The sequence below is a fragment of the Mastigoproctus giganteus genome, chromosome 2 (assembly GCF_048544385.1).
Source record: "Mastigoproctus giganteus isolate SK-2022 chromosome 2, ASM4854438v1, whole genome shotgun sequence".
NCBI classification, from domain to species: domain Eukaryota; kingdom Metazoa; phylum Arthropoda; class Arachnida; order Uropygi; family Thelyphonidae; genus Mastigoproctus; species Mastigoproctus giganteus.
In genome coordinates this window covers 238,046,090-238,072,627 of record NC_143576.1, presented here as the reverse complement: position 1 = coordinate 238,072,627, position 26,538 = coordinate 238,046,090, and the positions used below count along the sequence as shown (strand labels likewise).

The following is a 26,538-nucleotide window of genomic DNA, read 5'->3' as shown; positions in this document are numbered from 1 at the left end:
ATTCTTTCCTATGTGAGGAAGGATAAAACAAAAGTGAAATTAACAGTCCCTGTGGTTAGTAAGGGTTTACTGAAACCATATTTCAGTTTTATAGAAATTTTTCTTAAATGAATGTATGTATCCTTGATTGTGCAACTGTTTGTCTGTCCTGATCAAGATCATCAATGATCTTGATGAACAGATGGTCATGGAATGTTTTCTGGGAGATGAAATCCATCCCATTTTTCCAATTAGTTGCTGTATGGGATGAATTTATTGCAGAATACATTATTCAGTCCTTTTGAAGGTTCTCTCAACAGGTTACTATCAAAAAAAATTGTAAGTTATTAGTGCTTCTTTGCATATAAAGTATTTTGTACCTTACAAGTTATCCCCTTTAAAATAATTGCTTGGGCTTGCACATGTTGCTCCATACATTTCTTTCAAGCACAGAAACATTTCTGGAAGTAGTCTTCTGTAAATCCTTTTTAACACTTTTTTTTTTTTCCTGATTCTTCAGTGGAATGAAAATGGGTTCCCTTAAGTACACTTTTCAGTTTAGGAAAGACATGTCACAGTGGGCTAAGTTTGAGTTGGGTACATGTTTGCACACAGGGATGTATATATTATTTTATTTTATTTTTTTTTTTTTGACCAGAAACTGGCAAACTCCACATTGTTTTGGAGCACATAATACATGCTCTGTTTGATAGAGCATCCAACAATTTTGAATTTTTTCATATAGCTTTGTCCGAACTTTAATGTAGTATGTTTTGGTTTGAAATTCTGATTTGGTGGGACATATTCAGCCATAATATTTCTTTTAACATCAAAGAAAACAAGAAGCATGGTTTTCGATTTTGATATTCTTTTCTGTTTTTTGTCTGGGGATTGTTTTGTCTTCCATTGCATTAACTATCATTTAGTTTTTGGTTGTACTGGAACAGCCAACTGTCATTGCAAGTAATTAGTACTCAGTCTTTATCTTCATTTTTTTTTTCCAAAACATCTTCACAAACTTGGAGTCTTCTTGTTCTTTGATCTTCATTAAAAATTTTTGGCACACACTGTCTTGCCTAAATTTTCAGTTTGAAATTTGTCTTTCTTTGTCCATTTTGAGTTCTGATGCAAGCATTCTAACTTAAATGACTATCATTTCTAATTAATGTCCTTACCTGGTCTGCATTTTAGTTTTCATTGATGCTGGGTTGTTTGTCTTCCCTATTCTCTTTTCCTCCTAAAAATCCTTTATGCATGAGCTCTTAACTCAGTGTCTTCCCCATAAACTTAACAACTCTTAACTTTCAGTGGTTTTCCTTTTTGTTAAAAAAAAATTGAGGTTGACTCTTAATTTAATTCTTTTGTCTGTTAGTTTTCCAGAAAACTGCAAAAACAAAAGTTAATAAAAGCCTGTCTCATTGCAAAATGAATGAGTGTTCTGGAATGTGACTTAGCAGACAACTATGGAAGGGTTCAAGGTCAATTGCTGTGCCTTTGTTACACAGGTGCTTGGTGTGTAGTAGTTGCTCAGTCTCATTATTTAATAGCCACACCTCCTAAAATGTACCTTTTTTTTTTTTGCTCAATAGTACAATTCGAGGCTTTCTCCAGATGATATGTGACCTCCCCATTTCTTTAACTCCTGAGTGTATCCAATTTTAAGATTAATGTTTGCACTAATTTATTCATGTATCAGATGGTGTGTATCATTTTCTTGATGTTCGTTTTTCTGTGTTTTGGCATACAAAACTCTCATCAACCAGTGAAATACCACCACTTTGCTTATTGGAGGCTTGAAGTGGTGGAACCCATGTTTAGTCTCTAGAGCTAAGTTCTGGTCAACCCTTCCCTATCTCTTCCATCATGCAGTATGATTGACTTTTGAGGTTATGATGAACGTCGTGGTGAGATCCAATATTCCTTACATTTCGAGGGTACAGCTCTAAAACGGTGCTCGCAGGCTGGCCGCTAGTTAGTACACCGGACTAAACCTATTGGTAACTCTCTAGGAGGCTTCCGGATCAGCTAGTGTATAATCTTGCTACCTCTACTCTGCCAGATAGACTGGAGGGAGTCAGAGTAGTGTGTATGCGGGGAGCATTGTCGAGGCCACGTTATGTCAAGGATCTGGGTATATTCTTACCACATGTATGCCATATCCAAAAATTTCATTACTTCATACAGCATGTCCCATCCACTTTTTCTTACTATTAAATACACCACGAATTGTCAAAATAATAGAGCAAGCTTATCTGCGAAAAGATCTAAACCTCCCAAGCACTTAATTCATTTCACAAATATGTGGTCTCAATTCTAATCTCAACGATGTCCATTTCCACTTAGTCTGCCAAGGCCCACGTACTTTTTCTGACAGAATCTCAGTTATCGGTTGATTCAACTACTGCTCATCTCAGATGCCCAAATTATTCGCTGTATGATTCCTTTCGCCTCAAAGGTGGTACTTGTGCATATGTCTGTTCTGATATTCCCTGTCAGAGACTTGGAAATTCCTCTCTTTGATCTTCTCTACTTCATTGTGTCAAATTCATCTGTTGTCTCTACCATTCTCCCAACTCTACTAATCACTTTGAGCTCTTTGACTTCCTCTCTTTGCAACTTGCTTTCTCCAGTCCAACTTTCCTAACAGTGAGGTAATTTTCCTTGGTGATTTTAATGTTCACAACTCCAGCTGGCTTCCGTTTTCTAGTCACACCGACCCAGCAGGTCGAGATGCTGAGGCTTTTGCAATTACTAATGATCTTGCATAGATTGTTCATTTACCTACAAGGATACTGGACAATCCTAATCATATAGCCAATGCACTTGATCTTTTTCTCACAAACAACCCTTCTAAGTACACGGTTGAAGTGAGAGGTCCTTTAGGCACTTCAGATCACAACTTGGTGATTGTCTCTTCTCCAATGGAACATTTTTATCTCATGGCTATTCCCAACCTTGTGTTGTTTGGCATTACAAGAATGCAAAATGGGATGACCTGCGAGACTTCTTTTTCTTGGTTGGATTACTGTTTCAAAACTTCTGATGTCAATGTTTGCTCAGGTCGTGTCAGTGAAATTATTCTTGTAGGAATGGAATCCTTTATCCCACACTCCACTTTAAAATCTTGTCCTTTATCTAAACCTTGGTTTTCCAATAAATGTGCTAAGGCTGTTCAAGAGAAGAATGTTGCATATCGTAATTGGCTTGTTTCTAATTCTTCAGTTCCATTTTCTGCCTACACCAAAGCTCGGAACAATTGTAAAGCAGTTATTAATCAGTCCAAACTAGTTTGAACAGGCTAAGAGTCAAAAACTTGCTTCTTGCCCTAATGGTAGCCGAGCATTCTGGTCTCTTGCCAGAGCTATTGGCCGCAACTTTTGGCCATCTCTGCTCCCACCTCTGTCCAAACCAGATGGTTCTATTGTTACTTCAGCCAAGGATAAAGCTGACCTGCTAGCATCCCATTTTTCTTCCAGCTCATGTATTGATTTTGGAAAAACACCCCCCACCATTCCCAACATGCTCCATTCAATGCCTCCTGTGGTCTTCCGTCAGAAGGATTTTGATGAATCTTGATGCTAAGAAAGCTCCAGGTCCTGATGGTATTTCTCCACTTGTTCTCAAAACCTGTGCTCCTGAACTTACTCCTGTTCTTTGCTGCCTTTTTTCACTTTCTTATTCCAAAGGTGTTTTTCCTTCTGCTTGGAAATTTGCTCATATCCAGCCAGTTCCTAAAAAGAGTGACAAATCCCTCCCATCCAATTATCATCCCATTGCAATTACTTCTACTCTTTTTAAAGTAATGGAGAAATCAATTAACCACCAACTCTTAAACTACCCAGAAACCTTCCGTCTGATCAATGATAGCCAGTATGGATTCCGTCAGTGTCGATCCACTGGTGATATTCTGGCTTATGTTACCCATTTATGGATTAATTCAATGGAAAGGTTCGGTGAAACACAAGTAGTTGCTCTTGACATCTCAAAGGCTTTTGATCGTGTTTGGCATAAAGGTCTTCTAAACAAGCTTCCATCTTATGGTTTACCAACTGTTTTTAGTAATTGGTTATCCAGTTTTCTCTTTGATTGCTGACTGAGGGTGATGGTAGATGGCTCTGTCTTCTAACATCTCTAATGCTGGCGTCCCCCCAAGGATAGGACTTCCATTGACTGGAAATCCTATCCATAGTTTTGCTGATGATAGCACATTGCATTCCACTTTCCATTTTGAGAAACCTTGTCCTGCTCAGTCAGCTTTAACTTCTTGAAAATCTGCTACCAATTCCTTAAATGCTGATCTTCAGGTAATTCTCCAGTGGGGCAAAGACAACTTAGTTGATTTCAAACCTTCTAAAACTCAGTCTTGTCTTATCTCGCAAAAATGATTCTTCTGCTCCTATGCTTATTTTTAGTGACACTCCGATTTCTAGGCAAAATGATATCTCTTTGGGGATTACCCTGACTTCTAATCTTTCTTGGCACAAGCATATTACAAATATTGCTTCCTCAGCATCTAAAAAACTTGGTTTTCTCTTTTGCTCTTGGCGTTACTTTTCTTTCAAACAGCTGCTCACTCTATATAAATCGCAAATCTGCCCTGCCATGGAATATGGTTCCTACATCTGGGGTGGTGCCCCCAAAGCCTCTCTCAGGCTTCTTGATTCTATTCAGAAGAGGGCAGTTAGGTTAATTAATGATTCATCTCTAACATAGTCTCTCCACTCGCTTTCTCATAGACACTGTTTCTACTGCATGCCTCTTCTACAGATACTTCCATGGGCACTGTTCTTCTGAATTGGCTTCTATAATACCTGCTCTCTCTCTTTCAAAACAATCCGAACACATGCTGCCACCAGCCAACATCCATTTACTGTCCAACTTCAAACCCACAGAACCAACTTTATCATCCTCATTTATTCATTCAACTGCCGTTTTCTGGAACAACCTTCCTTCATACGTATTTCCTGAATATTAAAATCTACAGAAGTTCAAGTCCATGTCAACAAATATCTTCTTTCATCTTCTCATCCTTCAACCCAAGCACGATACTAAGTACTATAGGTTCTTATACCTCTCGTGTTTGGGGTTCACATAAAAAAAAAAAAAATATATATATATATAATTTTCATTGCCCTCCTTGATCATTTGATGTTAATTGCTTAGTTGGAAACCATTTTTGCATGATTTGAATTTTTTTTATTTTTAAGTGCTAACTAGGGGGCTTCGACCCTGCTTGCTTTGCTCACCAACCCCTGCGCATGCATTTTCTACGTAAAATCTAGACATACAATGGAATAAGTCAAATTTTTTTTTACGTAAAAGACACCCTTTTGAAGTGCACTGATTGATATCTAATCAGGAAGTGACTTATGTAATTATTTACCTGTGCATTTGTAGTGATGTAATTGCCCCGCCCACTTGTACTATGTGACCTACATCCCTCTTCTCCCGTTGGCTACCCCACTACGCGGCATTTGCAAGGTTGAATAAATATCACTATGTAATTATTTACCTGCCATTACATAGGTCACCTAGGAAAAGGCCTTTTGCTTCAGGTTCTATAATGTATGGGGAATATTGTTGGATCCAAAAGTGGGACTAAAAGATTTACAAATATTTAAACTATTTACAAAATACAGTACTAAACTATTTACAAACATACCAATTATATTGGAATGATGGGTGCCTTCATTAGCTGACATTAATGTATAAAAAGTTACAATGGAACATCAAATGATTCCAGGTGTGGTCATGTATTAGACAGTGAAGCATGTGCAAGAGGTTTGTGAACATTATGGAGGCAGTTGTCTTTCAATGGAAGACAACAAGGTAATTATTTACCTGTGCATTTGTGGTGACTTAATTGTCCCGCCCTCTTCTCCCATTGGCTCGAATAAATATCACTAGGAGGAAAACATATTTTTTAAAATGTTTTGAGAGATTATACTAAAGAAAAGCATTGTTTTACCACTGAAATAAACTGGTCTAATTTCTTTTGTAATTCCTAAATCTATTTTACGAAGTGTTCTTATTTTCCCATTTTGTTTTAAGGTGAAAAATGGGGGGGAGTGCCCACATGTATTCCTTCTTAGTGTTATTTGATAATTGCATACCTGTAATCAATTGTCAACTGAGGCAAAAAATGTATTTTGAAGAATATAACAATGTTATTACCTGATTATTTTCAATACAGTTACATAACTGTCACATGATAATGTGTCATCAATGACAGTGATATGTTAATAGTATTAATTTTTTGCTAGAAGGGAAAATAGCTTTGCCTAAAACTTATCCTTGTGCTTTTCCTAATGTTTTTTTTTTGTTTTTTTTCTTAAATGTGATTGGAGCTTTGTTCTGCTATTATAAGCATGCACATGATTATGTTAATTTAATAATGTGATGAAGCTATGATTAGACTTTCATCAACCGGTGAAATACCACCACTTTGCTTATTGGAGGCTTGAAGTGGTGAAACCCATGTTTAGTCTCTAGAGCAAAGTCCCCTCCCCCATACTTCTCCTTTAACCCATGCACGGTACTAAGTACTATAGGTTTTGATACCTTTCGTGTTTGGGGTTTTCATTAAAAAAAAAAAAAAAAAAAAAATCCATCATTGCCCTAAGTCCTTTTTCTTAAGTATTTAGTGTCAGCCCTTTGTATCTTCTTAAATTCCTTCTTGACATCACCATTTCTCAAAATGGATATTTTGAGAAATGATGTCAAAAACACTTAAGTAATTCTTAACTTCTAGAATACTTTTATTACTTTGAATAAGAAGAAAATATTTTAATTTGCAGATCTGGAAGTCTTTATGACACCTTAAGTGATCCATCCAAGCTCAGGGAATTGATACTGAAAGCAAGGATAGCCCGTTGCCGAGCAAGGTTCCCTTTTCCTGTAATACTCTTTGATGGGAAGGTGAGTTGCTTAAATAGTGTATGTCAACTTAGTTCATTTTATTATATTATTGATATTTATTTTTTGAAACTAGAGTGTGTGTGTATATCAATTATGAAATATTGGAATAGATGTAAAAGGTATGTCAGATCAGATTAATGCCATCAATTTAACTGTGGTATGCTTTTAAAACATTAATTGCAGATGCCTTGAATGTGTATTTACCATTAAAAAATACTCCATGAGAAGGGTTCCAAGCTGGATGAATAGTGAAGTTGCAACATTTCTTGAGCAGAAAAAAGGTGGCATCGAAAGGTTACAGAGCAATAAAAAGTACTGAAGTCTATAACAACTACAAGATGATCTGTAATAGAACCGCAGAAAAGGTTAGACAGTTAAAGGCAGTTTATGAGAAAGCACTAGCAAAGAGGGTGGATAAGGAATTCTTCACATATATGAATGACAAGAAGAGCAGGACAAACCAGATTGAACCTTTACGTAAGGGAAAGGGATAGTATTAAATACACCAGCTGCCATTGCAGATGAACTCAACAGTTATTTTGCATCGATATTTACAAATGAAAAACCTTTTGTGGCAATGGGAAATTGTGGGAGTGAAGTTGAAAAATGTAATTAATGATATTGAAATTTTGCAAGATTAATGAAAACTTTTGAGCCTAGAGGCCAGTAAGGCTCCTGGAGTTGATGGAATATACCCTATAATCTTAAGGCAGGTGGTAAGTGAGTGCATTAAACCATTTGAGGCTAATTATGCTAGCATCACTAGACTCTGGGGAGATTCTGTTGGATTGGAAGAGTGCCAATGTATTTCCCATACATAAGGGTGGCTCTAAGAGTGAAGTGGGAAATTATCGACCTGTCAGTCTGACTTCAGTGGTAGGGAAAATCATGGAGGCAATGATCAAGGGTGGAATTCAGGATCATTTGGATAGAATTAATTCTCAAGGATACTCAGCATGGTTTTGTAAAGGGAAAATCATGTTTAACAAATCTGGTTTGCTATTTTGAAAGGGTCACTCATGAGCTGAATTTAGGGAATAATTTCGACATTGTTTATTTAGATTTCAGCAAAGCCTTTGACTCAGTCCCACATGAGCGGTTGCTTTATAAGCTGGAACAGGTGGGAATCACTGGGAAAATCCTTAGATGGATAGCAGGATGGCAGGAGGCAGAGGGTTGGGATAAATTGCTATTCCTCAGATTGGGTTGATGTAAGAAGTGGGGTTCCCCAAGGATCAGTATTAGGACCACTGTTCTTAATTTTCATAAACGACATTGATGAAGGGATAGAGGGCATGATGGTCTAAATTTGCAGATGTTAAAATTGGTAGAGCAGTTAATGATCACTCAAGCTGAGCTTCTTCAGAGAGACCTAGATAGACTTCAGGAATGGTCAGAAAAATGGCAGCTATGCTTTAATCCAAAGTGTAAGGTATTACACCTGGGAAACAGTAATCCCAAAATAACTTATTCACTTGGTGGAGTTCAACTAAACCCACTACTGGAGGAAAGGGACTTGGGTGTTATGATAGGGTCAGACCTGAAATTCTGAGCATTGTAAACAGGTTGCAAGGAAGGCCCATGGTGTCCTATCGAACTTTTGCAAGTAGAGATAGGGACGTGATAATCCCATTTATATAGGGCTTTTGTTAGACCACACTTGAATACTGTGTTCAAGTATGGAGACCACACCTAAAGAAAGACATCGAGCTTCTTGAAAGGGTGCAAAGACGGGTAACTCTCCTGATGAGATCGGCAAAAGGACGTCTATGCTAACCTTTAAATTTAACAGCAAACAGGCAAGATAATAGCTAGCCCAACAGATATCTTTGAAATGAACATAATACAGAAAAAGAGTGCCGACCATAATTTTCACTTTTAATTAAAATGAATAAAAAACACCATCTGAAGTGAAAATTATGGTTGGCACTCTTTTTCTGTATTATATTTGTTTCAAAGATATCTGTCAGGCTAGCTGTTATCTTTGCTATTAAATTTAAACTTTAAAGCATCTATGATAATTAATTATTTGGACCTAGTTAACCAGGCAGATAACAGTCAGAAACAGATGGCCTTGCTAATTATTTGTGAGATATATTGAATGGTGTTAGCCCTCGAAAAAGTGCCATTCACTGCATCTGATTATCAATAATTAGCTGCATAATCATTTTGTTTTATGCTATTTTATATAATATCTGTGTAAATACACCATAGTTATCCATAAATTGAACTACATGAGTAGTGTAAAGACATTGGTTGATTTTTATCTCATATTATGGCTACCTTCACAATGGGATACCAGGTATTGCAGTTGTTTGAATAAACAACGCTTCTCTGGTAGAGGAGACTACCGTTATTTATTCTCAGTGGGCACCACCCAGACGGCACACTTTTGGAGCTTGGTGGCTTGCTCATCTGTGGGTGGGCAAGTACCCTGGTAATGCAAACATACCATTGCAGTTGTGAAGTTAATTCCACAATATGAGAGATGCCAAATGATGAAGATAATATTTGAAGACTAAATGCACAATGGATAATGTGTTATGGGTTGAAATTAATTATATAATATCGGTGTAAATACACCATAGTTTACTAATAAATTACATAAGTAGTGTAAAATCAAATGATGGCTTTACACAAGTTATGTAGTTCAATTTATGGGTAAACTATGCTGATTATTATAATTAATTTCAACCCATAACAAATTGTGCTTTATGAATTTAGTCTTCCAAATGCTATTATGTATTTTTATTTTATTGCTAATTATGTTTATTTCTAGGGTATAGCAACATAAACCAACTCAGGCTATCTTAGTCTTTATAGGTTCTTATGGCCCACTGAGTACTTTTATACCAATGTTTGACTACCCATATAGTACCAATTATACTCTTACAATAGTTATATAAATACAAAAGGAAAAATCTCTAATATCTAAATGATATAAACAACTCAAAAGTAAAATTGTCATAATGAATTAATGCCATCAGATTGTAATTAACATTACATACACCTGCAAAAATATAAGAAATTTGTTTTTCATTTTTAAAAATATAGCCTAAGATATGTGTGTAATCATAACCTACAAGGCTCCTAATAGTCACTATCATTAGCAAAGTCATACTAAATCTAATATTAACAAAATAAATTAAAAGTATCAATGTCATTACTGCATAAGGCTTACATTGAAAAGCACATCAACTGGGGCTAGCACCTCTCAATATATGCTACCAATAATAACATGAGTCATCTGTTTCTGAGAGTTATATGCTAGCCTCACCCTATAAAAATTGTTTGTAAAAAGTTTTATACTGCCTCTTTGGCTAATGAGCTTAACAACAGTACCACATACAAAATAGTATCAACTATTTTTTGTACGTGTAGAATAGATGTGCGGAAATTTCCCTTTAGCCAGTGGGTGGTTAATTGCTGGAACAAACTTCCATCTGTCATGGTAGTTGATAGGTTAAATAAATTTAAGGAGGAACTGGACAAACATTTAGAGGGAATGGTTGTGTGAATTTTTACTTATTTTTTTATTATTTTTTTTTTTGCTGATGCTGCATAAGCTTATACACTTGCTTTCTTGCATTACATGCCACTACTAACAGTAATATTACTAGCAAATGACTGATTGCTATGAGAAAAAAATTAAAACTTAACTGCTATAACACTAAACTTCCATATGTGCATTGGATCCCTAAATTTCATAAGTCCCCCATTGCATTTAGGTTTATAACTTTTGTAAAGATGGTTACATAGAAGTACCACATAAAAAGCTAGAATCTTTGTCAAAAATTGTATTGGGTAAGGTAGGAGACACCAAGATTATATTAAATAATGGAAAGGTTTGGATTACCTTAATACCAGTACCACAGACATTAGGCATATTGGTACGTATGACTTCAAAAATCTGTTTACTAGTATATCACATGATAATTTAAGAAAGGTTTTTTGAATGCATATTATAGGGTTATACCTTGCAATAAATATTACTTGGATAATTTAAGACTTGTGTTTATTTAATTGTTTCATTGTCGATGGAAGTGCGGTTTATAGGCAACATACAGGTATAGCTATGGGTGCGTGTAGTTCATGTACAGTGACAAATCTATATTTTCACCACTTTGAAAGTAAGTTTAATAATAGTGCCTTATTTATATATATATATTAACCTTATTGCTATTAATGAGGCAAATTTTCTGCAAGATATGGCTATTTTTTATCCTTCAGATCTGGAGCTTGAATGTATCAATAATGATAGTTTTATAGCTGCCACATTTCTAGATATTGATATTAAAATTAAGGCTGGGAAGGTTGATACGAATGTTTACGACAAACGTACAGATTTTAAATTTGCGACAATAAATCTCACACATTGGCATTCGAACATCTCATGTAGAATTCATAGGAATATAATTCTATTGCAAGGATTAAGAATATTTAATAGTCTAGTTAATATTTTAGTTTCACTGACTTTTTTTTTTTTTTTTTTTTTAACAAGATAGTAAAAATGGTTTCCCTCTTAAATTTATATTTAAGTATCTAAGTAGAGAATATTTTTATTGCTATAAAATTATGGCATGTCAATATTTGCTCCCAAGATATAGTTAGTGAACTTGAGGTTTCACTAAAGACATGTCTTATGTTGAGCTTATGTATATATTAGGCACTTCTCATAGAACTGTTGATCTATGTCTTGCACTTCTCTCTTGGTGAGGGGAATGAAGGGATCCTCTTACCAAGAGAGGCTTAAGTTCTGCAAATTGCAGTGGCTGGAGACTAGGCACCTGCGCAGTGATCTGATTGAGGTATATAAGGCCTTGAATGGGTTGAGCACGCTGAATTCTGATGGGATCCTTCCGCTTGTTCAGATTACGAACCTAAGGGGGCATAAATTCAAATTAAGAAAGAATAGATGTGCGGAAATTTTCCTTTTAGCCAGCGGGTGGTTAATTGCTGGAACAAACTTCCATCTGTCGTTGTGGAAGTTGATAGGTTGAATAAATTTTAAGGAGGAACTGGACAGGCATTTGGAGGGAATGCTTTTTTTTTTTTTTCTGATGCTGCATAAGCTCATACATTTGCTTTCTTGCATCACATGCTGCTGCTACTACTACTACTACTACTCTGAAAAAGTTGTACCCATAGTGGAATAATTTTTTTCTTTTTTCCCCCCATTTGATCTTGTCCCAAGGTCGCCTTTGTTCATATTGCTTTTAATTGGTGGATGCAGTGTCTGTAATTGCATGTCAGAGGGAGCTTTGAACTTTCTTTCATTTCTCGCTGTAGCTCGGGTCAGTCCACGCTTTGAAAGCTATGACGTATCGGTAAAATTTTTGCACTTTCCTGTAAGATTGTCTTGCGGTACTTGATACTAGCTTTTACTATGGCATTCATTTATACATTTAAGTCTTTTAATATTAGTTGTAATGGTAAAAGTTTCTTTACACAATGAAATCAACTAAGGGACGGGGATTTAGACCCCTGGCAATTTTCCGAAGTAGTTTGCTGTCTTTGCCTCTACTTTTATCTATTTGCTATCTAACTCTCGTATCTTATGCCTCAAAATCTATTAGAATATTTCGAGGGAAATTGAGGCACTACCACTATTCCTTTTGCCTTTTCCTGCCCATTATGCTATAGAAACACTTGTCTAAATATTCTAATGTAAGAATAAAACTATCTGTAGGGCTAGCAGTTATATTTTGCCAGTCAGCCGTTCGTAATCTTATTGCAGTTTCATATTCTGCACCTTTTAGCATATTATGCTAATCTCAACATAAATTTGATCTTAAAGCTATTATGTATACTATATTTAGTATATATTAATAAGGTGAGGCTGGCATATAACTTGCAGAAACAGATGGCTCATGTTGTTATTGATGGCATATGTTGAGAGGTGCTAGCCCCAGTTGATGTGCCTTTTCAATGTTAAGCCTTATGTAGTAATGACATTGATACTTTTGATTTGTTATTTTGTTAATATTAGATTTAGTATGATTTTTGCTAATGATAGTGACTATTAGGGGCCTTGCAGGTTATGGTTACACGCAATATATCTGAGGCTATATTATTAAAAATGAAAAACAAATTCCTTATGAGGGAGGAATATGATTCCTCCCTCTCCCTTCAAGGGGGGACCTCAATGACTTATACCCTTGGTTGAGCTTGAATTAAAGATAAGTATATGTACAGGCTGTCCATAAATGTTGATTTTTTTTTTTTTTTTTAAATTCAGAATTACTTCAAGCTACACTCAAACACGTACCAACTGAAAGATCAATTCAATAAATTTTTTTTAAATTGGCATCTGACTACCAGTTTTGCATTCTACCCACTATGCAGCACTACATTTTCCAGAATGACAATGTTGACTGGGATGTTAGCATTTCATGCAACAAAATCTGTTACAGGATTTATTTTTGTGGGGTTATGTGAAGGACAATGTGTACATCCCTCTACTATGGCCGCTGTAGCAGAGTGGTCAGGCATGCGGGTGCATAAGTACACTTGCCTTGATTGACTGCGGTTCAAGCCCGTGACTGCTAAGTGCTGTTTATTGTATTCTATCTTGTGAACTCCTCTTACCGTTTGGTCATCCTGGAGTATAAACAGAATTTTATTTACCAATGACACTGCAGTAGCTGAAGGCACAGATCACAAAGGCCTTTGGTAAAATTAATCACGAAATGAAGCGCAGCATGGGGCAGGAGATTGATTATTGTTAGTTACCTGTGGTGTCCACATTGATCTTTACCAATGACTTTGTACCTTCATAAAACTCATTGAATTGATATTTCAGGTGGTGTGTGTTTCGTGATTGTAGCTTGAAGTAATTCTGAATAAAAATATCAAAATTGGAAACATTATGGACACCCTGTAGAAGGTGATTTGGGAGTTCAAATACCTGTAAACATTAAGTTCTCTGTACATTGCAAGCAGGTGGCAAGAGTGCCCAAGTTGCCTGTTGGTTTTTTTTTTTTTGAACATTTGCTTTTAGTGATGGGGAGGCTGTAATCCTACTGTACAAGGCAATTGTATGACTGCATCTGGAATACTTTCTCTCTCCAAGTATGGAGATTTCATCTCATAAAGGCAGAGATCTTCTTGAAAAGGTTCAAATATTGTAAATGTTTTGGTATTATTAGCAAAAGAAAATCCATATGAGGAAAGACTTTTTGAATAGGTGGTTTAGGTGAGACCCAACTGTAATTCAGAGGAAAAGTAAAATTAATGTGGTGAAATTCACTGGAATAAATGATTCCAGAAGTAGGGGTCATTAATTCAGATTACAAGGAAGAGCTTTAGACTAGATTGTAGACTTTCCATTTTAGCCAGTAAGTTGTTAATTACTGCAAAAAGTTGTCTGAGCAATCGAGGCTGACAACTTAGAGAAATTCAAAGGTCATTTGGATAGGTGCTACTTATGTCAGAGCATATTGCATAGGTAGTTTGTTTGTTTGTTTATTTTTGGCTGGTGCATCAAAAGCCTGGCTGTTTCCTTGTATCGTATGGTTAATAATTAATAACTTGGATTGTCTGAACAGCAGTTTATTGGAGGATGTTTTAATTAGATCAAATTATTATTTTTAAGTATTTTCATTATTTTAGAAACTAGGAAGCTATTTTAAATAGGTCTTACTAGTATATCTTTTTAAGATATACTGTTTTTTTTTTTTTTTTTTTATACTGTTTTTATATGCATTGAGAAACTGATTAAAGATAATAGCTCTTTTGTTGGTGAACAGGTGATAGCTGTTATAATGTGGATGCATACCGGTGTGTTTATTGGTTTACGATAGATGTTAAATTTGGATTTTATTCCAATTCAATGGCATGAAAGGCCAGAATTGGCCTTTCATTCCTATAACAAAAAACATTTTTATTTAATGAGGCCAAAATACTTAAATGTCCAACATAATTGAGACTATTAATTGCAGAAACCGTCGAAATTAAATTGCATGAGAATTCTATTAACATTTGTCATCCATATCTAATCTCAGACTTGTGGTGTTTTGAGCTCGTGCCCAAAGACAATAATTGTGGTGTTTTCACACGCATGCAAGAGGACAAAAATAATCTATTTAAGGTCGCATACTCTGTAATTTCCATTTCTGTGATCACGACACACAATCAAAGCATTGTCTGTTTCAGGAAGGAAAATAGGATTTCAAAATTTACATTTAACCTTAATTTTTTTGAATTGTGTTCAATTGATTTTTTACCGTAATCATTTTGCATTAATCTTTTATTCGTTTTAATTTCTGGAGAGTATCGTACGGAAGTATTCTACGTGTCATATTTAGGTAAACTTCTCTTATTTACATAATAAAGTAACATATGATTGCTATTTATATATTCTTTAAATATCACGTCAGATTAAAGGGTACTCACAAAAATGCAAACTGAAATAATCACTTCATGAAAAAAGAAAAACCTATTCATTTAGGTTGAGGTCATGGTCTGTTAAAAATTTATTGGCAGTTCACCAGTTGGTGGTTCCTTATGTATATTAGACTCATTTTCATGGAAAATGAAATATTTTATTGGCATAATTGTTTTTTTCCCCATAACTCTGTTCTTTAAACCTTATTCCATGCAGTTGGCAAGGGATTCCTGTGTTTTTCATTTGGATGAGGCAGAGTTTACCACTGTTCAAAAAGCTACTGCTACTATAGGTTTCTGTTGGTTGATATAGGATACTAGAAAATTTTGAACTATTTATAATGTATCTTTTGTAATATGCAAAGTACTAATTAGCAGTACATAAAAATTATCATTAATTTTTAAAACCTTTTTTTTATTTTCAGTACATATGTAGGTCTTCAACACTTTCTGGTGGACCTGAAATATATACCCGGTCAGGATATGAATATCTGTTTGCTGGTAAGTAAAATCTGTAGTCACAAATTTATTTCTTGTACAAAGCATTATTTTTAAGAAAATAATCCTGCATTTATATCCTAGTATTACAGGGGCTCTTGGATATTTATCCACTTAAGTACAGTAACATCCAGTTAAAGAGTACTGATTAAATGAATATTTCATGATAAGCATGTACAGCTTCTTCTGTCTAATCTCCTCTCCCTTATTAATAGTATTTTGGAAGCCCTGTTTGAACAAAACTAGTTTTACAGAAAAATCAGTATAACAAACTACCTTCAAATTAATTTATGCATAATTTTTATTTACAGGATTTTTTTTTCTGATTTGGAAAAAGAAATTTTCTGAAAATCATGAGTAGTTAATGTAGGAATGAATAAATGCCAGTTTAGTCTTGTCATTTGTGTCCAAACTAAATCACATGATTCTGAGAAGGCAAACAGAGAGATAAGGAAACATTTAGTAATAGTATTTGCTGTACAATGCAGAAAGCAACAGGCTTTTGCTGCACTGGCAAAAGAAAAAAAACCCAAGTAGATAAGCATATACAAATTATATGCTACCGCAAATTGTATGCAGTGATAGCTCCCCTCGCCACATAAAAGTACCCAAATTGAGGGGGGGGTAGTTAACCTTTAAATTTATTCAAATTGTCAGCCTCCCACATTCCCTCAATGTGGGCACCTGTATGTGGTGAGGGGACCCAATGCCCACAGCAGAGGTTCCAGGCTAACATCACAGGAATATGGCATGCTTGCCATGTGGTGCAATCATTGGAAAGGGGGATTCTGGTGGTTGAGGGTCTCTGCTTCAACACACCACTTTGTCCTGCTTTTACAAGATGGATGGCCCGGCTAGGATCAGTCAGCTAGTGAGTTAACCTGCAAGGGTCAACCGTGTCAATGCACTGCCCCAATCTTATAGTCCAAGGGACAGGATTCAGGCTGGTGGTGGTGCTATGGTGTTTGGGTAGCCCTCCAAAGAGCATTTATTGCTTGCCTGGTAGTGGGTGACCCATTTGGGCTCTGTGGTGGTAGGGGAGCCCAGGCATTGAACTAATAGAAAATTTCTTCTGGGTGTCTCAGCCTGGTCACTGTCAGAAAACAAAACTGAAGAAACAGACAATATCAATGCAGCAAAAAGGCCCTGAACTGAGGTCCTGTTCCAAGTTTTTGATTATACATTCCCAAACTGAGATGATTATAGAGAAAATATCACCCTTCTTTATACAGAGGGGGTTAGCAGGTTTCCTGAAATCAGTTAAGAGGTTTTGTTCTGGGGACATCTTAAAAAAAAAAAAGTCTCTCTGAGAAGCTACTTAGAGCAACATCATTTGCAGGAATACCAATTGTAGTAATACTACACAGAACACCAAATTAATCAAGAGGTGGGACTTCATTGAGATTACTGAGGAGGATATTTGCACTAAACTGAAGCCACAAGGAGTGATAGCTATGAAAAGAACTTCCATACATAAGGATGGGAAGAGTTAGCCAACTAGAAACCTTATCCTTAAATTTCATTTTTGAACATCTTCGAACTTGATAAAAGATGGGTACATAAATTATAATGTAAGGTCATACATCCCAAATCCCCTGCAATGTTTTAAATGCCAGAAATATGGCAGATGGCTTGCTGTGGAGTGTCTGCCTGTGCTTGCTGTGGAGCAAAAGATCACTAAAGAAATTAGTGTATGGTGAAACTAACTTGTGTCAACTGCGAATGAAAGCACTCTGCATACTCAAGTGCATGCTAGTGTTGGAAACAACAAGAAAAGCAAATACAGTGACACAAAGCAGAGCTGAATATTTCATATCAGGAGGCTAGGAAACTGGTAATGCCAATAAGTAGCAATAAGCCCACTTATACTCAGAAGGTTGCAGGGAAGCAATCTGTTGGGACTCAAATTGATGACAATTTTACCAAAAGAATCTTTTGCTCCCATTGTATGCTACATTTTGAGCAATCAAAAGCCAGTACAAAACAACCAATCAGCTGCCACTCCCATATTGATACCACTTGCTGCTCCACCTCCAGCTAAAAAAAAATGCTATGGAGAAAAATAAAAAACCTGACTTGCTGTCCAAGAAAGAGACAAATGACAAAGCAGTCTTGGAACTTTTTGCAGAGGAAGATATGGACACTGGATAATGTCCATACTTCCCAAAAAAGTCAGGCTGAGAAGGCAAAGCTCTGCCATTTGGAAGCCAATGGATCTAAATAATGGCCACATTTGAATTCTTGCAGTGGCCTTCCTGTGCAAGCATGAGCCAACTTGCTTCTGCTTGCAGGAGACATTTAAAAGCAAATGAGGACTCTTACTTGTGTAACTGTTAAATTTTTTGCAAAGACAGAGATAGGAATGTACCTACCCATGGAGGAGTTGCTATCCTTGTGGGTAACCGTACCCCTTTTCAAGCTGTGCCAATCGCCACCAGTTTAGAGGTGGTAGCAGTTTGCCTTACAGTAGGGTTCCTCTTAACTGTCTGCTCCATCTATTTGCCACCTGGAAATGACATCCCCAGGCTGAACTTGATAATCTCATTAAGCAATTGTTGTCCCATTTTCATGTGAAAACATTTATGGCAGCACCACAATTTTCTTATGGTAATGGAAATGACGCAATTGATTGTCAACAAATTTTTTTTTATGGAAATGACAATTGCCATCTTATTAGGTGGCTGTTAGATTTTGAATGACATCACTTCCTAAATGATGCTAACTCGGTCACTAACGTTGATTCTGTAGAGTAAGCAGCAGGTAGTAATTTTATGCAAGAATAAAATACGAACTTTAATAAAATCTGCTTCTCAATATTTTGATCAACATCAACCGTCTAAGTAGCATAAGTAAGTTTCGATCAGACCATTCAAAAACTTAAACGGTTTTACTCTGCCGTCATAGATATTTTCACATAAAATAAGACATCTTTTGTGCTCACAGGATACACATGCTGCTTTATTATTATTTTTTTCTATTAAGGGGATTTCAATGGGCATACTACTGTGGGGTAGTGCTGACATCAATGGAAGTGGTCGATCTATTGAGCATATGTTCAAACAATGACCTTGCCCTTCTAAATATGGGTTCTAACACTTTCCACAGGCTACCTGTAAATTTACTGTAATTGATCTTTTGATATGCTCCCATTTTTTTTCTCCAAAGATAGTTTAACTACCATAAATGTAGTTGAAGACTACTTTTATGGTAGTGGTGACTGCAGTGCCTTCAAATATCTGGCATTGTTTAATATCACCCAAGTCAGCAAGTAGCCTATTAATGATGCAGTGAGGTATATCACAAAGTATTTTCTAGGCAGCTGTAATAGCAATTCAGAGGATATTGACCCAATTTCCACCATTTTCAAAACCATGGTGGAATGCCAAATGCACAGTGGCAAGAAAGGCTCAAAACAAGTTGTGGGGGATATTTTGCTTTGTCCTACCACACATAATCAAATGGCATACGTCAAAGCACTGATGTCTAAGTTACCTTAGATGTCTTAGTCGGAAAGAATTGTGGATCCTCTTCACATTTTTCCAGACTGTCTGGGATAAAGTTTGGAAAATGAAGGGCAAATACACATCATACACTGCATTTGTTAGTTTTTGTGCGAAATACGGGGGAGGGGAAAATAAATGCTAAGAGCTGTAGAGTACAACATAAAGGATGATGTATCAATAATTCTACATCATGCCCAGTTAGTAATAGTATTTGCCATATGATACAAGGAAGCCACACGCTTTTGCTGAGAGAGTGAGAGTGTGCTTCCTTTAAGAGGTAAGTATCCAATTTGACCTTTGTATTTATTGAAACTGTCAGCCTCAACTACCTGTGAGGGCAACTTGTTCTAGATACCAGTGACTTGCTGGCTAAAAGAAAACTTCAACTTAATTTAAACCTTAAAACCTTGTCTAATTTCAATTTGACCCCTAGTTCTGGAATTCTCTGTAACAGTAAGAATTCCATCTTCATTCATTTTTCTGAGCCTTATAAACCTCAACTGGATCACCCGTGTGGTGCCTAGTTGCCAAGCTCTGTAGCCCATTCAGTTGGAGTCTTTCCTCATAGTGTTCTTCTGCTGATCTCACCATTTGAGTTGCCTGTCTTTGGGCATTTTCAAGGAACTCAAATGTCTTTTTTCTGATCAAGTCTCCATACTTGGACACAGTATTCCAAATGTGGTCTTACAATAGCTTTATACAGTGGGACCATGACCTCCCTGTCTACAGGATAGTGTTTGATAGGACACTATTGGGCTTTCTTGGCTGCTTGTTTATACTTTTCAGAAAACTTCACATCTGTCCGTATTGTAACTCCCAGATCTCTTTCCTCCTCCACTGTTTTTAATTCAGTCCCACCAAGTGTATAATTTGAGAGTTGCTAATCCCCAAGTGTAAGACCTTGTATTTTGCAGCATTAAAACAAAGCTGCCACTTCTCTGACCATCTTTGAAGTCTGTTTGAGTCATCCTGAAGGAGTGCTGCTTGGCACTGATCATTGACTGCCAATCTGTGTCATCTGCAAATTTTTACATCATGCCTTCTGTCCCTTCACTTATGTCATTTATGTAAGTTGAGAAACAAGAGTGGTCCAGGAAACAATCCCTGACGGACCCGCTCCTGACATTACACTAATCTGAAGAATATCCATTTAATCGCAATCCATCTTAGAATCTTGCCATTAATATCAACCTGTTCAAGTTTGTACGATAACCTCTCGTGCAGTACAGGTACAATGCCTTGCTAAAATCCAAATAAACTATGTTGAAATTATTCCCTAAATCCAGCTCATGAGTTACTGTATTGAGATAGTCTTAAGTTAGTTAAGCATGATTTGCCCTTAAAGCCATGTTGTGTCCAGAATGCCATAGCTATCTAAATGTCTGTGGATTGCACTCTTAATCATGGCCTCTAAGATTTTTCCTGCCACTGAAGTTAGACTAACCGGCCTGCAGTTACCAACTACACTCTTAGAACTGCTTTTATGTATTGGTGATACTGTGGCACTTCAATCTGAAGGAAGTTCCCCTGAGTCCAAAGATGCTCTCTTGCTTAACTTCAATGGTTCAATACACTTCCTAGTGCTCTCCTCCAAAACTACAGGTATATGCCATCAGCCATGGGAGCCTTACTTGCCTTTATGCTCAAATTATTTCTAATAAACAATCTGTAATTTTGATATCACTAATTTCATATTGCTCAGACTTGCTTGCACAATCTCTTCTCAGAATGAAGTGTCTTTTGTCAATAAAGACAGATGCAAAGTTCATCTGGGTTGTCTAAGACTTTCCCACACCCAGTACACAAGAGTCCAATCTGATTTGCTTTTTTCTTCCTTGTATTCACATACATGAAAAGTTCCTTGTCCCCATCCTTTGCTCTCTTAACCAATTCTTTCTCATATGCAGCCCTGGTCTCCCTGACCTTATTTGTGGTAGTATTACAGATCAACTTCTACCTGTTGTATGCTTCAGTACTTTTCATCACTGTAACTGTCTCATACTGTCTTTTTCTGCTCTGTTTGACCAGCCAGCTCTGCAGTCATCCATTTTGGCATCCACCTCCTGCAATATTTTCTTAAAGGTATGTATGTACTAAAAGTATTCCATAATTCAATGTATATGCCATCCTCAGCAATCCACCCAGTTCACAGGAGCCATATAGCACCTTAAACTGTCCTAGTTTCCTCTTGTGAAGTTAAAACCCATGCCTTTACTGTTAATGACTGCAACATCTTTCTTCATCTTCCGCTGATGATTGCTTCCTGACAGTGGTTCCTGTACTCCAAGCCCTGTAATGTCATCTGATTTGTTAGTAATTTGTCATTACATTTCCCAAGCATCTTTTCACAGTTTCAAGATGTTTTGTTTATTCAGCCTTCAAAAATTGTTTTACCTAATTTACTGGTATTTAAACTTTTTTAATCTAAAAGGACAGATTGTAAATTGCATTAAAATTACTCTTTTTTTCCATTGTCATTGAAATATAAAAAATGTTAAAAATGAATTAAGGTTTGTAATTTGCATTTATATGTGAAAATTTAATATTCAGTTTATGGTTTGTTACACTTGTGCTGTTCTATAATTGTTATAAAAAGATGCTTTAAATTTTTTTTATATAATTTATTTATTGGTGGTTTTACTTAACTGGATATGTGATTAAGATTGGAAATTTCTACTGCTGTATTAGAAAAGTGGAAGAATATATTTGAATAAATAGTGGTCTTATAAAATCATTTGAGTGATTTTATTTAAGTTGTGAAAATTTCTTACTCTTGTAATAAAGAAAAGTTTAAATATATTGGTGTTTTTGCAAATATACCTTGTTGAAGATTATGTTAATCTGTTTTGATCCCTGATATTTATCCTTATCTACTGGCAAAATTATGCCTTTTCATTTATTATCTTTTTTTTTTATTGCTGAGTTTCAACTTATGAATTCCTTTTTGCTGACAGAAAAAAAAAAATATATATAAATATATTCCCCCTCCCCACAATATATATATATATATTGTGGGGGGGAAATAATAATAAAAAAAATATATATCCTTGTTTTTCCAGCCCACAGTGACCCGGTAAGTGAAGAAGAAGAAGAATTGGCCTCTTTATCTCAAGGGTAAGCATCTAATGCAAAAGTGTCTAATATATATTTTTTTTGTTTACTTAGAATATTTCTGGAAATAGCATCTTTAATCCTTTTATTATTGAGTTTGTTGAATGTGTATAGGCTTGCAGTAGTGAGGCCGCTGGCTAGTTGAGCCAGCGACCTCACTACTATGGTTTTTTTGTAGAATTTTATGAAATCATAAAGAAAACTGTCTATATATTAATTTGCTCTTATTTTGATCTGGTTGCCCGAACATTATAAATAAATTTTCTGTTTATATTGTGGGACGACTGCACAAGATCAAAGGAGTTCTTAAGATAGAGAACAATACAGCAGTCACAAGGGGCTTGAGCCATGGTCTGTCAGATTAATCAATATGCAAAATAAGTATGTGCTTAGGGTACCAAGGGAAAGAGGGCATCAGTTCCCCCCCCCCCACCCTGGCTATCATGCCAACTCTAACTCTCACTGCCACACACTACTTTTTTTGTAATTGTTCTTACCTGCCATGTTTGACTCGTCTTTGTATTTTTAAAAAAGTGATATTTTTGGAAGAAAAAAACTCTTGTCGTGATCATCATCATTATCAGCCATTTTCAATCCACTGCAGGATGAAGGCCTCTCCAGCAACTTTCCAGTTCCTTCTGTTTTGAGCACTGGCCATCCATTTACTACCCAAAAACTCTTTAATTTCATCTATCCATCTCCACCTTTTGTCTTCCAGGTTTTCTTCTAGCTCCTCTTGGGTACCATTCTGTTATTTTGTTAGTCCATCTGTCATGTCTTCGAGCTATGTGTCCTGCCCAAGACCATTTTAGTTTTGATAAGAATGTCCTTTACTTGAGTTTGCTGCCTAATCCATGTGTTTCTCTTATCTAACAGTCTGATTCCCAATATAATTCGTTCCATTCTTCGCTGCGTAGTTCTCAGCTTCTCTTCCATTCTTTTGGTGAGTGCCCAAGTTTCACTTCCATAAGTCAAGGTGGGAGTATACATTGGTTCATTATTTTACATTTCAGACAAACTGGGATATTGCTCTTCAGTATGTGACTATATTTCCTGAATGCTATACAACCAAAATTTATTCTTCTCTTGACTTCCAGCAGTTTATCATTATTACAGCTAATAACATGTCCCAGATAAGTATGACTCCACCTTTTCAATTACTGCTCCTTCAATCATTATTTCCCTTTCTGTGGCATACTTGTTCATCATTACTTTTGTTTTAGCCATATTCATCTTTAGTCCAAAATCCTTTCTAACTGTGCATAACTGATTAAGATTTTCCTCTAATTCTTTGGGATTGTGGCTTGTGACCACAATGTTATCTGCAAATCGTTAATGGTTTAGGTACTCTCCGCTCACATTGACTCCTTTCTGCAACCAGTCTAATCTTCTGAAAGCTTCCTCAAAGGCAGCAGTTAAATGGCTTTGGAGATATTACGTCTCCTTGTCGAACTCCTTTTTAAATTTTCTACTGTCTTTGTCTAGTCTAATAAAGGAGGTAGCACTCTCATATTTTCTTCAAAATCATAACATATGGGGTATCTATGTCTTGTCTTTCCAGTGCCCGAAACATTGCCTTATGTTGTATGGAGTCAAATGCCTTTTTCATAATCCACAAATGCCAGGCATAATGGTGTCTTATATTCATTTGCTTTCTCCATTAGCTGTGATATTACGTGAAGGTGATCCATAGTTGAGAATCCTGTCCTAAATTCAGCTTGCTCTTTCGGTTGATTCTCATCAAGTATTCTTTCTAATCTGTTAGTAATGACCCTTGTGAACAACTTGTAAATGTGGGATAACAAGCTAATTGTTCTATAATTTCTGATTTATCTCCTTTCTTATGCAGCAAAACTGATTGCATTATTCCACTCCTTAGGCATCACACCTTTTCTAATGCACTTTGTGAAGAGCCTTGCCAGTTTGTTATGTCTCTTCCTCCCAATTTTAACAACTCTACAGTAACTTCATCTTCCCCCGGGGCTTTCTGATTCTTCATTTTCTTCAATGCATGTCCTACCTCATCAGGAAGAATATCAGGTATGTCGTATGTGTTGCTACTTTGCAATCCATCTTCACCACTGCTGGCATCATTCCCTAGCTCCTTGTATAATTCTCTATAGTAGTCTTCTGCTATTTGAATTATGCCTTCTCTGCTGTTTATAAGTACACCATCGCTATTCTTCAGTTTCAGTATCATTTGTTTTTCTGTATTACTGCTCATGGCTGCTGATTTAAATCCTTTGTTAATGCTTGTTCTACTTTTCTTGTGTTAAATCTTATGTCCTCTCTGAGTCTCTTTCTAATGGCTTTGCATAACTCAGTATACTCAATTTTCTCAGTCAGTGTTTTTCCTGCTCTTCATTTATCGTCTTCGGTTCATCATGACAAGTGTTTCTTGACTAATTTTTTCTTCTTTGGATTTATTTTTCCCTATAGGATTCTTGGGCTTTATCACTTTCAAAGTTTTAATATTCCTCGTCGATATCTTGGTCCTGAGCAGTCTGCAGAAGCTCAAACCTGTTAAATTCCAGTACATACTGCTTTTTCTCCTCCTCTATTATCTCAAAGACCTTTTGTATTATTTACTCGAGTCAGTTTTTTCCTTTCCTACATCTATATCAAGTGTACATCTTGCCATTCTGTGATCACTTCCAACATTTTACTTTATTCAGGACGGTAACATCATTCACAATATATCTTCTGTTAGTGAGGATGAAGAAAATTTCATTAGTTGTTAATCCATTTGGACTCTTCCATGTCCACTTTTTGTTCACCCTTTTCTTGAAAAAAGTGTTCATTACTGACAGTCCTTGAGATTCTGCAAATTCCACAAGTCTTTCATTTCTTTCACAAATTCCAAAATTTCCTATAGTTCCTCTTTCTGCACTGTTTTGCCTTTTTCCAACTTTAGCATTGAAGTCCCCCATAATAATAGTGTAGTGGGTTTTCTGCTTATCTAGAAGACTCAGTTTTGGTGTACATTTCTTCAACCTCTTCATCATTGTGGCTCGATGGAGGTGCATAAATCATTATAATCTTTAGCTTGTACCTCTTAGAAATCTTGAGTAATAGTCTTGACACCCTTGGTGATGTACTTCTGAATTCCAAAATGTTTTTAAAATCTTTATGGACCAGAAACCCAACTCCACCTTCACTCCTTTCACTGTTTCCATTGGTGTACAGCAGATTTCCACTTGATAAACTTATAAGTGATTCATTTCTTCTTGTTTAAGCCAAACTGATGATATTCCAATTCACATTTTCTAATTCCTTTTCCAGCTCTAATATCCTGTCTTCACCAATGAGTGATCTCACGTTATAACAAGCCAAGTTCAGTTTCTGTGCATGGCAGCCTGGTCATACCCAGAGATTCTTAGCACCCTCTGCTTCCACTCTGATCCTCTCACTGCTGTAAGAGGGAGAGTGAAAGCTGCTGGGGACTGAGGGCCATTTACTTTGTCATGCTGTCATATGCTGGAGGGTTTGGTCTTTTTCATCTTAACACTGACCAGGCGTCTTGAAGAGAACAACTCTACACGTTTGTTGCCACCTAAGTGACGTAACAGGGCTTACCATCGAGAAGGTGTGCATGAGTGGATTTTAGGGAGGCAAGCCAACCAGACTTCTAAATCTTCTGTAATAGAGATATTGGATCCATCAGTGTTTTAAGCTGAGTGTCTGATAACACACAGAATACCTGTTCCCCTCTAAACCCTTGTCATGATACTGAAGGTTAAAGAAAATCCCCTCTCAGTTAGCTTTTGAGTTTTCATATGTATTTTTTAACACTTATTCTTCTGTAATTTTCAGATACAAGATGAAACATGTTCATTTTAAGTGGTGCAAAAACTGGCTAAAAAGAATCAATGAAAAAGGCTTTGGATTTAAGTTCCACAACTGGAAAGTTGACTGATTTCTTCACAAAAGTTACACAACCTGATCTTCCAAATCAAAATAGATCTCAACCTTCAGAAGCTACTTATACTGTATCTTACTATGACAAGATTGAAGATGAACAAACCTGCACACCTATCAGTACTGCTTGGTCAACTTCAAGGTCAGAACATCGTGATGTTGAGGTGTTACAGGCTGGCTCAACTAGCACGAGTCTCGCTACTGATCCCACATTGCCCGTAAATTC

At 36.3% G+C, this 26,538-nt stretch overlaps 1 protein-coding gene across 1 annotated transcript in view; it reads left to right on the top strand.

Moving 5' to 3' along the window:
- The window catches only part of EDTP (Egg-derived tyrosine phosphatase), a 198,408-nt gene that overhangs the window by 26,373 nt on the left and 145,497 nt on the right, over positions 1-26,538 (top strand). The window contains exons 3-5 of the mRNA XM_090390242.1: positions 6,777-6,897; positions 15,708-15,783; positions 22,343-22,397. Of these exons, the coding sequence (XP_090246368.1) occupies positions 6,777-6,897; positions 15,708-15,783; positions 22,343-22,397 (252 nt within the window). The remainder of the gene's footprint in view (positions 1-6,776; positions 6,898-15,707; positions 15,784-22,342; positions 22,398-26,538) is intronic.